At 44.7% G+C, this 16,035-nt stretch overlaps 1 protein-coding gene across 1 annotated transcript; it reads left to right on the forward strand.

Annotated features, from left to right (window-relative positions):
- The first annotated feature begins 1,993 nt into the window (after positions 1 to 1,993).
- Positions 1,994 to 14,563, forward strand: LOC122011056. The gene is made up of 2 exons (XM_042567497.1): positions 1,994 to 2,053; positions 13,625 to 14,563. The coding sequence occupies exons 1-2, from the start codon at positions 1,994 to 1,996 to the stop codon at positions 14,561 to 14,563; spliced, it is 999 nt and encodes a 332-aa protein (XP_042423431.1).
- The last annotated feature ends 1,472 nt before the right edge of the window (positions 14,564 to 16,035 follow it).

Genomic DNA, 16,035 nt, shown 5'->3' on the forward strand with positions numbered 1-16,035 from the left:
CTGTTTATTGAGCCGAGCTAACTGACCAGCCTTCTTGGCACCTATGCTCTTCTCCACTTCGAGCTGCTCAGATCTCTTATTCAGATCAGCTCTTAACTGAGCCATTTCAGCGTTCATCTGCTCCAATTGTGTTTGAGAAGCAGATGGTTGGCCGCTCGTAGCACGAAGCTGTTGGACTTCATGCTCCAGGTAAGCAAGCCTATGGCACATGGCCAGGCTTTCCACCTAGTACTACAAAAATGCTAAGCATTATATAAACCAAGCGGACAAAAAAAGGAAGAAAGGTTTACATACCCCAGTGGACATCTAGGTGTGGCTATTGGCCAGTTTCCCTCGAGCTATAATCACCGCACTGGCTCGGGCATCAGCCCATATCTGTGCAAGGGGCCCTTGTATTCTTATTTGATGCTTAGGGGTGAGCGACGTTGGGTCATCCGGATGACGGTACTCGTTAGTCGGCAAGTGGATGATTGCTGTTATAGATCTCTGGCTACTCAAGCCAAAAGGTATATAAGTCGCCCGCCGGTGGGCTGTGAGGAGACTGGTCGGATGCGGGGCATGTGCGCCGCCGGCAAAGGGGGTGGCATGAAGGCGACCGGAGGTGCAGCTATCAATCCCTTAGGCAGACTGAACAATAACAATGCCTGGTCGGAAGATATAGAGCCTGGGAGCACAGCGGCTCCCTAATCGGTAGCAGGTGCAGAGGTTTCACCTAGCTCAGAAGGGGGTTGAGAGACGATCGATGCTGGAGTCTGCAAGGCGAAAGTTGCAGATCGGGAGGAACCCCCTTCCGCTCGGTGCCTCTTGCGGTGTCGCAGGGGCTCGTCGGAAGTTGCTGACTCCGAAGCGACCGCTATCGAGACTATGGACAGTGGTTCAGGCAAAAGATCGGTTGTTACAGCTACCGCATCACTCACGGCTAGCCAACTTCCTCCAGCACTGCTCCCCAACACTTTAGTTCCCTCCTCCTCGTCGAGCGGATCCTCGTTGGAATCGATCGACTGTAGACTACAGATCTCCAGCTCAGCCACGACCGCGATGTTGATGTATGCGTCCGCAAGCTTACACTTGCCGGCCAGACGCGCTCACAACATGATTCGAGCTGCAAAAAAGGAAGAAAAATCAATTAGATTCAAAGGTTGGGGAAAATAAAGAGCATACCTAGGTTGGATGGAAGTCTTGTGCGGATAAGGCTCAGGCTGAACACGTAGAGGACACCCTCCAGCAGCAACTTGTGGATATGGTATTTCTGAAAGACCAAGTTGGAAGCTGCATGGAGGTAGTCCAAACGACTCTTATATTTCTTGAGCTCAGGAGGGTTCGACACCTCTAATTGCCACCTGGTTGAAAAGTCCAGCAGCTCGGGAAAGCGAACAAAGAAGTAGTAGTCCATCCAATGCTTGTTGGAGGGCGGCATCTTATCGAAGAAAACTAAGTCCACTCGGGCCTGGACGAGAAAAGTCCCCGGCTCGGACAATTTGGGATAATAGAAATAGTGGAAGAGAAGAGGAATAAGAGGAATGTCGTGTAGGTGGAGCAGAACGACAACCCCGCACAACAACCGAAAGGAGTTCGGTACTAGTTGATGGAGAGAAATACGAAAATATTTACAAACGACATAAAAGAAAGGGTGGATCGGGAACCGAAGATCGGCAGTAAATTGGTCCAAAGAAGCATACAAAGCCAAGAGGCAGCTCATTCGGACGGTCAAAAGCCGAAGGAAGACCGATTTGATAATCAGAGGGAATTTCAAAGGCAGCTCTCAAACTCTCAATATCACCTCCATCGAACCTAGACTTGATGGGCGTGTACCAGGGCCCAGGAATGGAGACAGGAGGTTAAGAGGAGCTTTCCATTGGGAATAAACGTCAACAAGAAACAATGAAGAAGTTCGATTGAAAGAAAGGACGCTGAGAACAACGAACAGATTCAGTTGAAGGGTATAGAAAGCTTACTAGAGAGATCGCTACGATTGACTGAAAGGAAGAACGTAATGTCGCTGGAAACTTCGAAGACAAAGACGCAGAGTGAGGAAGACGAAGACGCACGTGAGGTTTATAAACCTCGCGACCGATTGACCTCAGCCGTCCGATCCAAAGCTACGAAAACCTAGAAGAAAATCCCATTATTAGTTTTGAAAAGGCGCACGAGGCACACACCTCGTTGTAAGAGGATATCCGCCTATCACATCGAGAATACGGCGATAGTAAGGGGCACGTGTCCTTCGATCACTGAATAGCATTTAATGAGCTTAATTAAAAAGGTATGACCGCATACTCGGCCATAATTATCAGGGATTTACATAGTCTTCAAGAAATTTAGATGATGTCAGCCAAGACCGAGCTTGCCTGAGGATGCGTAAGGGAAAGGACAACATGTGCCAAGTGTTGCTGCTCATTGTCCTGGCCGTCGCAAAGAAAGGGTCATGAGGCTGAACCCGGCAACGACAAAATGAAGCTGAGCAGCGTTGGCTTGTAGGCTCTTAAGAAATTAAAGACCAAGCATAGTCCGATCGGCCACTGAAACATATGGGCCAAATGGACCTTAAGGTTGTTGAAAACACATCTTCTTGTCCAGTCAGTCGGACTTGTAGTTTCCTTCGACTAGACTTAAAGGAAGGCTTGTGATGCGGCAGTAAGGAAGAGCCCACCTGGCATGGGTCAATGGCCACGGTGGAGGTCAAAATCAAAATGGTCAACATCAAGGCTCAGAGGCTCAACCGCATTGCCCAAGCGAGAGGGCGCTATATAGGCCGATCAGAGGAACCGTTGTCCGGTCGGCCGTCTAGATGAAACAACGTCTAGCCAACCGATCGGCAGGAGAGCGGGTTGAGTGGGCCACCCGTCCAACTCGAGGTATGCAGTTGATAGTGTAATGAATAGATATAATAAAAGAGGAAAAGATGAATACATAATGAGGGGAAGATAAAACAAAAGAGAACACTCCATATATCATTGAATGCGGAGAAGTCAAGACAAAGATGTTGATACGGTGCATAATGGTGGGGTTTGATAAAGTTGAGCAGTCAGAAGTCAAGGGACATGGCAGTCAGAAGTCAAGGAGACGTGACAATCAGAGGCCAAAACGATATGGCAGTCAGCGGTTAGGGAAAGAAGAGGTAGGATCATCTGACGACATCAGCAACATGGATCCCGATCAGGTTCTCACAGACCAGGACCCCAGATCTGAGACACCCTAGTCTGAGACATGGTGGGCAGTCGGGGTGATGCCTGACCTGCTCCGACTGGTCGGGTTTCCACAGCTCGGCTATATCTAGGCCCGGTCCTCCAGTAGGCCAACTACTGACCATCTCAAGATTCCCCTATTCATACTCGGTCGAGATAGAAGGTGCTACAACAACAAGATTAGGGAATCATAACCTCCTGTCAGAGAATAACTGTTGTATGTCAAGAAATATTTCAACGATCTACGGTCATCTGCGAATAGAACTTTCTTCCAGCCCACAAAAGGGTGCCACACGTCTTCCATCACCAGACAGGTCCTGACACCATACATTCTCTGACAGCAGTCAGGCTCCAGAGGTACGCACTGTCATATAAAAAGGGAGATCCTCTCCCTTACGTAGGTACGTTCTCTCACACATTCACACTTATCTTTTACTTTTCTTTCTCCTTCGTACACTATTCTTCTGGGGGAAAAGTACCTAACTTGAACGTCGAAGGGCATGCTCCGAGGACTTTTTCCCTGGTTTCTAGCCTCTAACATTCCGTGTGCTTATCTAAGTGTGCGAAGAACTCAAGTACCGTCGGTTCAGTCATCATCGTCCGTAAGTACCTCGTGGGGGTCTATTCTTGTTGACGCATATGAGAAGGGTGTCATAGTCACCTCTCCGTCAACACTAGCAACAGCTCATCCGGCCTTCATCTGACTCAAATTCTGGACAGGATCAATTTGGCATCGTCTATGGGAATCTCCTTCATCTGTTCTGGAGAGTCAAGATGAAGGACACTGGATGAATCAATGTGACCATAATGGCAGGGGAGTACGAATTGTTCAAGGAGGCCAAGAGGCGAGTAGCTTCCGAAAAATAGACCACTGCTTCACGACCGTACAAGATGCCTACAGTTGTCAAGGACCCGACTCACGTTTCTGATAAAGGATCTAAGAGGAAACAACCCGAGGAGTTTCCCCCGACCTTCTATCAGAAGTCGGGCCTGGACTATTACATAAGGGCTCGGACTGCTATAATAAGAAAGAGCAACCGCAGACTTCTATAATGGAAAGCTCCCCGCCCAGGGGCTCAAAGAAAGGGAAAGCCATAGTCCTTAGGGAGGAGCCTCGGGGGGAGACTGATGTGTTAGTTAGAGCCCTAGAGTCAATCATTTGATGATTGTATTATGGACTTGTTGTATCATATTCTTATATAAATAAAGACATTTGTTTTTTGTTATTATACTTACTTGTATTGGTGCCAAATAAACTAAGTATAATAGCGTCCTTGAGTAGAAGGTTCTCACCTATATCAATCGATTAGTTGAATCGATAGTGAGATGATATAGGGAACACTACTCTTATCATTCCTAGTCGAGTATTAACATTCAGGGATAATGTTAATGCAATAAGACTAGCATGTAGGTCAACTCGATGACTTGATCTCACAAGTCATGGATATAGAGATATCAAGTTGACACATGGGTATGCATTGGAGAATGTATACTGAATGACCCGCCATGAGAAAGTATCATGGATAGTTATATGAGTGTCATATACTTTCTCATGTGGCTATTAGTATGACTACTAGTCCTTGGACCTGAAGTCACCATGGATTCCTACATAAGGAGTTATGTACTTTGGTTTCGTCAAACGTCACCCGTAACTGGGTGGACTATAAAGGTGATTACTGGGTATGTAACGAATTATGCAGAGGGATGTGAGTGATGTAGATGGGATCTATCCCTCCTATATGACGGGAGCGACATCGATATTCTTGATAGAGTGAGACCACGAAGTGCATGGCCAAGCCCAAATGAGTCAATATAAGATATTGAGCTCATTTGATTTAGTAAGTCTACTTGGAGATCAAGATTTAGATTGGTCAGAGGATGACATGGTCTATGCCTCACATTGATCAATCTAGATGTCTAGGATAAAAGGACACTTGTCATATATTGTGAGGAGTCACAATTAGTAGTCACAAGGTGATGTTGGATCTCAACATTCTTGTAACTTGGGTAGTAATGATGTGTTGCTAGATACCGCTCATTACTTATGCTCCTAAATGGGTTTAGGGGCATTGTCAATGTTACAAGAACCTATAGGGTCACACACTAAGGGCAATTAGATGGAGATTAGGTTCATATGATGAACCAAGAGGATTAGATTCATGTGATGAATCAAATTGGATTAAGAGTAATCCTAATTGGGCTAATTGAGTTGGACTCAAGTTGATTCATATGTTCAATGAGTCTAATTTAGATTATGACTCATTGAATCAATTTAATTAAATGAATTAGATTCATTATATTAAATTGGCTTGAATTAAATGGTTGGATTAGATCAACCATGAGAGAGATTAAGTCAAGATTGACTTGACTTGAGAGGAAGAGGAAGAGTCAAGTTTGACTTGACTTTATGCCACATCATTTGTGACTTGGCATTAAGTGGCCAATGATGATGTGCCACATCATCATAGTTAACACATGTGTGTGCCACCTAATGGAGGTTACAAATTCCCTTTGCTTTAATGTGGCCGACCACATTAATGAGAGGAGTTACACTTTGTTGTGGCCGGCCACTAAGGGGAATGAATGGGATTCATTTTCATTGAAGGCATTTTTGATTCCATCTTCTTCCTTGCTCTCTCTTCTTGCTCTCCCTTTCCTCATCATGCCGAGACCTTCTTGGAGTGCTAGCACACTCTAAGGTTCCCCCTCCATCGATTTGTTCGTATGGATACGCATAGAGAGTTGTCTACCTTGATAACTTGAGATCTGGCATCTCCTTGGATGAACGGGACTCGCGAAAGGGTACGCAACGAGGGTAAAACTCTTTAACATATAGTTCTAATGTAGATCTATAGGTTGGTAAACTCGTACTCGTATTTTTGAAAGTTTTATTCTTCGCACGGATCCGGTGGCGGGGTTTCGGGGTTTCCGCGACGCGAAAAAGCGATTTTCATGGCCCGAAAAATCCAACAGTGGTATCAAAGCCACGTGCGAAGACTTGTACGAGTTTAGTTTGTATTTTTATGAAAAATATAGATTCTGTAACATTCTTTAATTTTAAGTATTTTATGGTTTTTATGGGTAATTTTCTCGTAGAAGCGAAGCACAAGTGTTTCGACACTTGTAGGCTTCGACTACCGAGAAGATTTTTCCGAAACGGCAAGGTTTCACCCCAAAACTTTTTGGGAAAGCGGGCTAAGGCACTGTAGGATCACTAAGGAACCCTCGCGATGGTTAGATCGCGGGTAGGGGCGCTGCCCCTGGCCCCACAAGGGGATTTGTTCCGCGATTGCGCCCGGAAATCGCTAAACGGGACCGCCGGGAAATTTTACTCGTAAAAATTGTAAAAATTAGTATTAAAATTACAGAAAATTATGGAAATTACATAATTTAGAATTATGTATAATTTGTGATAGTCATGGCCCAAAAAGACCCAATCTGATTGGATTTGTATTGTAATTCATATTACGGCCTGCGCGCCATCATTTGTGTTGTGTGTGTTGTATATTTGATACGCGACCTGCGCGTCGTGACTTTCTCCATTTATTCTTGCTGTAAATTATTTTAGACTCGAATATAACTTGAGTTTCAAAATTGTAATGTACAAAATTGGAGCCGTGGAAGGTCCACTCGAGACAGAGTTACGAGGAGGGCGCGAGCAACACAAGGTGGTCAAAGAGAGGAGCTTGAGAAGCTGTTGACCCTAGGTTGACCATCCGATCTTCTCATTGGCTTGAGAAGATCGTAATAGGGCCATGACTAATCATAAATTAATTTAATTAATTGCTTGTGTGTATGTGATGCATGATTAGTAATTAATTAGTGCCTAACGATTAGATTAGATCTAAATCGTGTACAAGATGCACCCTCTCGATTAGATTAGATCTCAATCGCATCAACTCTAATGCCTACCGTGCCGTGATACCTATCACTACCTCGATCACATGTGTTGTTGAATCTGCCAAAGCAGAGCAACACATATTATCTTGGTAGGGTACGGAAGGACAATCTTGGTCCCGCTTATCAACGCATGGGCGAGTACAAACTCAATTAGATTGAGTATTCCTAGTTAACTCGGTTGGATCAAGTACAACTATAGGCATTCTTCCAACGGTTGGAAAGATAGGACATAAATCACATTTATATTAATTCTTGGGTGTATTAGCTAAAGCTAACTCAAGTTTTAATATAACTGCGGATAATGATCCTATAAACAAGAGTTGCATAGAGATGTAATTGGTAAATCATTACCTACCGATCATACTAAGTCTTGGGCAATTTAGCTAAAGTTAACTCAAGGCGTAGTATGATGTGGATCTTATCCCACATGAATTATAGAATTCAGTGGGAGCATCATTTAGTTAAAGGCCTAATTAAATGATTTAAAAGAATATGATATTTATTTTCTGCATTTTTCTGTTGTAGATAACCAAGACGTCGAATATGAACTCTTTCTTCCTGCGTTCTATCCTTGAGAAGGACAAACTCAACGGAGTAAATTTCCTGGATTGGTACAGGAACTTGAGAATAGTTCTCACCCAGGAATGTAAACTGTACGTTCTGGAGCAGCCCATTCCGGAGGCTCCTCCTGCCAATGCCCCGCGAGCTGACAAAGATGCTTATAAGAAGCATCAAGATGACGCATTAGATGTGTCCTGTCTAATGCTCGCGACCATGAACTCTGAGCTTCAAAAGCAACACGAGTTGATGGGCGCTTACGATATGGTTGAACATCTTCATCAACTGTATCAAGGACAAGCGCAGCATGAGAGATTTGAGAACTCAAGGGCACTATTTCAGTGCAAGATGTCAGATGGGGCTCCCGTAGGCCCATATGTACTCAAAATGATTGGGTACATAGAAAACCTACAGAGGTTGGGATTCCCGCTTGGCCAAGAGCTGGCCACTGACCTGATCTTGCAATCCTTGCCGGATAGCTACAATATGTTGAGAACTACAATATGAACGAAATAGACAAGCCACTGCCCGAGCTACTTAGTATGTTGAGAACTGCTGAGCTAAACCTTAAGAAGGCTAAGCCCCACTCTGTTCTGATGGTTCAGAAACACAAGGGCAAGGGCAAGCCCAAAGGCAAAGGAAAGTCTCAAGCCAAGGGCAAAGGCAAGGCACTGAAGCCTAAAGGAGGGGTCGCCAAGGATGCTACCTGCTTCCACTGCGGTCAGACCGGGCACTGGAAGAGGAACTGCAAGGTGTTCCTGGAAGATCTTAAGAAGAAGCAAAGTGAGACTTCCACTTCAGGTATATATGTTATAGAAGTCAATCTATCTATTTCTTCATCATGGGTATTAGATACCGGATGTACATCTCACATTTGTACTAATGTGCAGGTGCTGAGAAATAATAGGGCATTGGTGAAGGGCGAGGTGGACCTACGCGTAGGCAATGGAGCATGGGTTGCTGCTGTTGCTGTAGGGACTTATTTTCTATCTCTGTCCTATGGGCTTGTATTAGAGTTGGATGATTGTTGTTATGTGCCTGCATTAACTAAGAACATAATTTTAGTTTCTTGTTTGGACAAGAAAGTTTTCTCTTTTATAACTAAGGACAAATGTTGTTCTGTTTATTTAAAAGATATGTTCTATTGTAGTGCACCTCTGATGAACGGACTCTACATTCTAAACCTTGAAAGCCCTATCTATAACATAAATACCAAGAGGTTCAAGTCAAATGACTTGAATCAAACCTATCTCTTGCATTGTCGCTTAGGTCATATAAATGACAAGCACTTATTCCAGCTCCATAAGGATGGTTTGCTGGACTCATTTGATTTTGAATCTTATGAGATGTGCAAGTCATGCCTACTAGGCAAGATGACCAAGACTCCCTTTAGTGGGCACGGTGAGAGAGCGACTGACTTGTTAGATCTTATACATAGTGATGTATGTGGCCCTTTCAATGTCGCTACTAGAGGCGGTTATAGGTACTTCATCACATTTACTGATGACTTCAGTAGATATGGTTATGTGTACTTGATGACACATAAGTCAGAATCCTTTGAAAAGTTCAAAGAATTCAAGAATGAAGTACAGAACCAGCTTGGCAAGAGTATTAAGATACTTCGATCAGATCGAGGTGGAGAATACCTTAGCCATGAGTTTTGTGACTATCTAGCTGAGTGTGGGATTCTATCCCAACTCACTCCTCCTGGAACACCACAGTGGAATGGTGTATCCGAAAGGAGAAATCGTAACCTATTAGATATGGTACGATCTATGATGAGTTACACAGATCTTCCGTCATTCCTTTGGGGCTATGCTCTAGATACGGCAGCTTTTATGCTCAACCGAGTTCCATCCAAGGCCGTGATAAAGACACCATATAGGATATGGACTGGGAGAGATGCGCAGGTGTCTTTTATGAGGATTTGGGGTTGTGAGGCTTACGTTAGACATCAAGTCTCAGACAAATTAGGACCCAAATCCGACAAGTGCTACTTTATTGGATATCCCAAGGAAACTAAGGGATATTACTTCTACATTCCCAGTCAGCACAAGGTAGTTGTGGCAAAGACTGGGGTCTTTCTAGAAAGAAACTTTGTTTCTAGAAAGACTAGTGGGAGCACGTTTGTTCTTGAAGAAGTTCAAGATGTGAACAATAGCACTGAAGCCTCAATGGAAGTTGAACTGGAACCACAAAGTGTTGTGGATGATGTTGTTCCACAAGGAGTTGAGGAACAACAACCAGTTCAAGTAGACATACCTCTTCGTAGGTCTGATAGGGTACGTCGTCAGCCTGAGAGATACTCATTTCTCTTGTCTGACAATGATGACGCTGTGCTCATAGAGGATGAGCCTACCACCTATCAGGAAGCTGGGATGAGACCAGATTCCGAGAAATGGCTAGAGACCATGAGATCCGAGATGGAATCCATGTACACCAACCAAGTATGGACTTTGGTTGATCCACCTGAAGGGGTAAAACCCATTGGGTGTAAGTGGGTCTTTAAGAGAAAGACTGACATGGATGGACTTATCTATAAGGGTCGCTTGGTAGCTAAAGGTTTCAAGCAGATTCATGGTATTGACTATGATGAAACTTTTTCTCCAGTAGCGATGTTTAAGTCCATTCGGATCATGCTTGCTATTGCAGCATACCATAACTATGAGATATGGCAGATGAATGTCAAAACCGTGTTTCTGAATGGAAACCTGCTCGAGGATGTGTACATGACACAACCTGAGGGTTTTGTAGATCCACAGCATACTAGCAGAGTATGCAAGCTGCATAGGCCCATTTATGGACTAAAGCAAGCTTCTCAGAGCTGGAATCGTCGATTCGATGATGCAATCAAATAGTTTGGTTTCATCAAGAATGAAGATGAATCTTGTGTCTACAAGAAGGTTGTAGGGGATATAGTTGGCTTCCTCATATTGTATGTGGATGACATACTACTCATTGGGAAGGACATCCCTTTGCTTCAGTCTGTCAAGACCTGGCTAAGGAGTTGCTTCTCAATGAAGGACTTAGGTGAGGCATCCCGCATTCTAGGGATACAGATCTATAGAGATAGATCTAAGAGATTGCTTGGCCTAAGTCAGAGTACATATATTGACAAGGTACTCCTTCGGTTTGTCATGCAGAACTCCAAGAAGGAATTTCTGCCGATGGCACATGGCGTGAGTCTTTCGAAGACTCAAGGTCCCTCTTCTAGAGAGGAGAGAGACCGCATGGATCAGATCCCTTATGCCTCAGCCATAGGATCTATCATGTACGCCATGCTATGTACTCGACCTGATGTCTCGTATGCTTTGAGCATGACGAGCAGATACCAGTCAGATCCAGGTGAAAGTCACTGGATAGCGGTCAAGAATATTCTTAAGTACTTAAGAAGGACTAAAGAATATTTCTTGATATATGGAGGCAATGATGAGCTAGCTGTAAAGGGTTACAGTGATGCTAGCTTCCAGACCGATCAGGATGATTATCGATCGCAGTCAGGGTTCGTATTTAGCATAAATGGTGGTGCTGTGAGCTGGAAGAGTTCGAAGCAGGACACAGTAGCTGATTCTACGACAGAGGCCGAGTACATTGCTGCATCAGAGGCAGCAAAGGAGGCAGTTTGGATCCGCAAGTTCATCACTGAACTTGGGGTGGTTCCCAGTATCGCTGACCCTATTGAGCTCTATTGTGACAACAATGGAGCTATAGCACAGGCGAAGGAACCTCGCTCACACCAGCGGACCAAACACATACTACGGCGCTTCCATCTCATTCGAGAGATTATCGAGAGAGGAGATGTGAAGATTTGCAGAGTACCTACAGAGGCTAACATCGCAGATCCCTTGACCAAGGCTTTGGCACAGAGGAAGCATGATGGTCACACTAGGTCATTGGGGCTTAGAGCCTACACTGATTGGCACTAGTGCTAGTGGGAGATTGTTAGTTAGAGCCCTAGAGTCAATCATTTGATGATTGTATTATGGACTTGTTGTATCATATTCTTATATAAATAAAGGCATTTGTTTTTTGTTATTATACTTACTTGTATTGGTGCCAAATAAACTAAATATAATAGCGTCCTTGAGTAGAAGGTTCTCACCTATATCAATCGGTTAGTTGAATCGATAGTGAGATGATATAGGGAACACTACTCTTATCATTCCTAGTCGAGTATTAACATTCAGGGATAATGTTAATGCAATAAGACTAGCATGTAGGTCAACTCGATGACTTGATCTCACAAGTCATGGATATAGAGATATCAAGTTGACACATGGGTATGCATTGGAGAATGTATACTGAATGACCCGCCATGAGAAAGTATCATGGATAGTTATATGAGTGTCATATACTTTCTCATATGGCTATTAGTATGACTACTAGTCCTTGGACCTGAAGTCACCATGGATTCCTACATAAGGAGTTATGTACTTTGGTTTCGTCAAACGTCACCCGTAACTGGGTGGACTATAAAGGGGATTACTGGGTATGTAACGAATTATACAGAGGGATGTGAGTGATGTAGATGGGATCTATCCCTCCTATATGACGGGAGCAACATCGATATTCTTGATAGAGTGAGACCATGAAGTGCATGGCCATGCCCAAATGAGTCAATATAAGATATTGAGCTCATTTGATTTAGTGAGTCTACTTGGAGATCAAGATTTAGATTGGTCAGAGGATGACACGGTCTATACCTCACATTGATCGATCTAGATGTCTAGGATAGAAGGACACTTGTCATATATTGTGAGGAGTCACAATTAGTAGTCACAAGGTGATGTTAGATCTCAACATTCTTGTAACTTGGGTAGTAATGATGTGTTGCTAGATTCCGCTCATTACTTATGCTCCTAAATGGGTTTAGGGGCATTGCTAACGTTACAAGAACCTATAGGGTCACACACTAAGGACAATTAGATAGAGATTAGGTTCATATGATGAACCAAGAGGATTAGATTCATATGATGAATCAAATTGGATTAAGAGTAATCCTAATTGGGCTAATTGAGTTGGACTCAAGTTGATTCATGTGTTCAATGAGTCTAATTTAGATTATGACTCATTGAATCAATTTAATTAAATGAATTAGATTCATTATATTAAATTGGCTTGAATTAAATGATTGGATTAGATCAACCATGAGAGAGATTAAGTCAAGATTGACTTGACTTGAGAGGAAGAGGAAGAGTCAAGTTTGACTTGACTTATGCCACATCATTTGTGACTTGGCATTAAGTGGCCAATGATGATGTGCCACATCATCATAGTTAACACATGTGTGTGCCACCTAATGGAGGTTACAAATTCCCTTTGCTTTAATGTGGCCGACCACATTAATGAGAGGAGTTACACTTTGTTGTGGCCGGCCACTAAGGGGAATGAATGGGATTCATTTTCATTGAAGGTATTTTTGATTCCATCTTCTTCCTTGCTCTCTCTTCTTGCTCTCCCTTTCCTCATCTTGCCGAGACCTTCTTGGAGTGCTAGCACACTCTAAGGTTCTCCCTCCATCGATTTGTTCATATGGATACGCATAGAGAGTTGTCTACCTTGACAACTTGAGATTCGGCATCTCCTTGGACGAACGGGACTCGCGAAGGGCATGCAACGAGGGTAAAACTCTTTAACTTATAGTTCTAATGTAGATCTATAGGTTGGTAAACTCGTACTCATATTTTTGAAAGTTTTATTCTTCGCTCGGATCCGGTGGCGGAGTTTCGGGGTTTCCGCGACGCGAAAAAGAGGTTTTCGCGGCCCGAGAAACCCAACATGGTGAGCAAGTGCCCTTCTCTATAAGGGTACTCAAGGAAAAGCTACTGAAGGGGTACAAGCCCCCAGCCATTAGAGAGTATGATGGTAGTAAGGAACCGTAGGATCATCTTCGGAACTTTTGAAATGCTGAGCTGTTGCACCAATATAGCGACGCCATCAAGTGCCTAGTGTTCTTGAATACTCTATCTAGCTCGGCACAGAAATGGTTCGATGGATTGTCGAACAGGTCCATCACCTGCTTTCATGATTTCAAGACTGTTTTCCTGCGCCACTTCGCCAGTAGCAGGAAGTATCAGAAGATAGACCACTATCTCTTTGCCCTCAAGCAAGGGTTTGTCCAGCCCTTTAGGAGCTATATCAAACGCTTCAACCAAGTGGCCCAGGATATCTCATCCGCTACCTCTGAAATATTGATGAGCGCCTTCTCTTATGGACTGGTAGAAGGGGAGTTCTTCCAAGATCTCATCCGAGAGCCCGTGAAGAACTTTGATGAGATGTTAGGGAAGGCCGCTAGTTATGTCAACGTAGAAGAAGCTCAGGCGGCTCGGCAGAAAGCTGACAAGGCGCCTGCTCCCACCAACAAACCAAAGAAGAGGTCACCCCAACCATCAGCTCAGCCTCTTCCACGCGTCCAGGATGCTCGACCTCAATTCCCTCTTGGTCAGGATTCCAGACTGGCCCAACGTGTGCCAATTATCCAAGCCCCAAGGCCCAGTCAGTGGAGGCCACATTATTTCACTTACCATAGGTCCCACACCCATGCCACAAGTGATTGCTTCCAGTTCGCCCGTGACTCCCAACACGTAGCTAAGCTGGGCCTGTCCCCACCTAAGATCGCGCCCAAGATTCAGAGGCTGCTGGCCGGCCAACAGCCCGTGGCAGGTCAGTCTGGTAAACCCTTGCCCGACAATACAGGACAAGGAAGTCAGCAGCCCGGTCGTAACCAGGAGCCAAGAGAAGCCCGGGAAGAGGAGAACAAGAGAAACATGGCCATCCGCGAGATTGGTATGATCTCCGAAGGGCCCACAGATGGAGATTCCGCTAGGGCTCAGAAATCCCATGAGCGCCGCCTGGAGATACACGTTATAGGATGCAGTCGAGAGCAAGCTGCAGGGCCCATCATCAGCTTTGGGCCATAAGACCTAGAGGGGCTAGAGCTTCCTCATGATGATGCCCTAATAATCAAAGTCATCATCGCCAACAGTCGCTTTGCCAGAATTTTCGTTGATACTGGAAGCTCTATCAACGTGTTGTTCAAGAGTGCATTCGAGGGCATGCAAATCGACGCCAGTGAACTCCAGCCCATGTCTACTTCATTATACGGTTTCAACGGCAATGAAGTATGACCCATGGGCTAGATCAAGCTAGCCATATCTTTGGATAGCGAGCCCCTGATGAGGACGCGGAAGAGCACCTTCATAGTGGTGGATTTTTCATCCTCATACAACATCATCTTGGGGAAACTGACACTACACAAGTTTCAGGCGGTAGTCTCTACTTTCCACCAGAAGATCAAGTTCCCTGTAGGAGACCAGGTCGGGGAAGTCAGAGGTGAGCAATTGGTCTCTCATAGATGTTACATCAACATGGTGAAGGTCGAGGCCCGAAAAGCTCATAGAACCCAGGATGGCTGTATCCACGTCATCCAAGAGGAGCCATTACCTATAGCAGAGGAGCTCGTCCCTTGGGAGGAGGTCCAGCTCTATCCCGAGCATCCGGAAAGCCTCACTTGCATATCGAGTGACCTTCCTATCAAGATCAAGATAGACTTGGTGTAATGCTTGATGTGCAATAGGGATGTCTTCGCTTGGTCCCCTAGGAGCTACCTGGAGTCAGGCCCGAGGTGGCTGAGCACAAACTACATCTTCTGCTCGATTCCTGACCGATCAAGTAGAAGAAGCGGAACTTCTCGACCGAGCAAAATAAGATCATCCAAGCTTAGATAGACCAGCTCTTGAAAGCAGGACACATTAAAGAAGTGTAGTTCCCACCCTGGCTCTATAATGTGGTCCTGGTGTCTAAACCCAATAATAAGTGGAGAGTCTGCATCGACTTCCGAAACCTCAACCGTGCCAGCCCCGAGGATTGTTACCCACTACCCAGGATTACTGATGGAGCTGTTATTCAATTTCTGTGGAAGAACATCTTATGCTGATTTGGAATACCACACAAACTGGTCTCAGATAATGGAAGGTAATTCCAAGGGTGCAAGATCCAAGAATGGTGTCGAGGATTTGGAATAACCCAGGCTTTCACATTCGTGGCTTATCCTCAAAGTAATGGCCAGACAGAGGTCACCAACAGAGAGATAGTTCAGAGTTTGAAGGTCAACCTGGATCATATAGGCGGCGATTGGGTGGAAGAGATGCCTAGCATCCTCTGGGCATACCGAACGACTCCACGAGAAAGCATCGAGCTCACCCCCTTTTACCTAATCTATGGTAATGAAGCAGTTGTGCCCATAGAGGTCGGGGTGCCATCCGTCAGAAAGTTGTTGTATGATGAGGAGAATGCTGAGCGGCGACTTTCAGAATTGGATTTTATCAATGAAACTCGAGAGTGAGCAGCTGCCAGGTTAACTACCTATAGGTAGCGGATGCGTCAAAATTAC

This window comes from Zingiber officinale, chromosome 8A (assembly GCF_018446385.1).
Source record: "Zingiber officinale cultivar Zhangliang chromosome 8A, Zo_v1.1, whole genome shotgun sequence".
In the NCBI taxonomy this organism is placed as follows: Eukaryota; Viridiplantae; Streptophyta; class Magnoliopsida; order Zingiberales; family Zingiberaceae; genus Zingiber; species Zingiber officinale.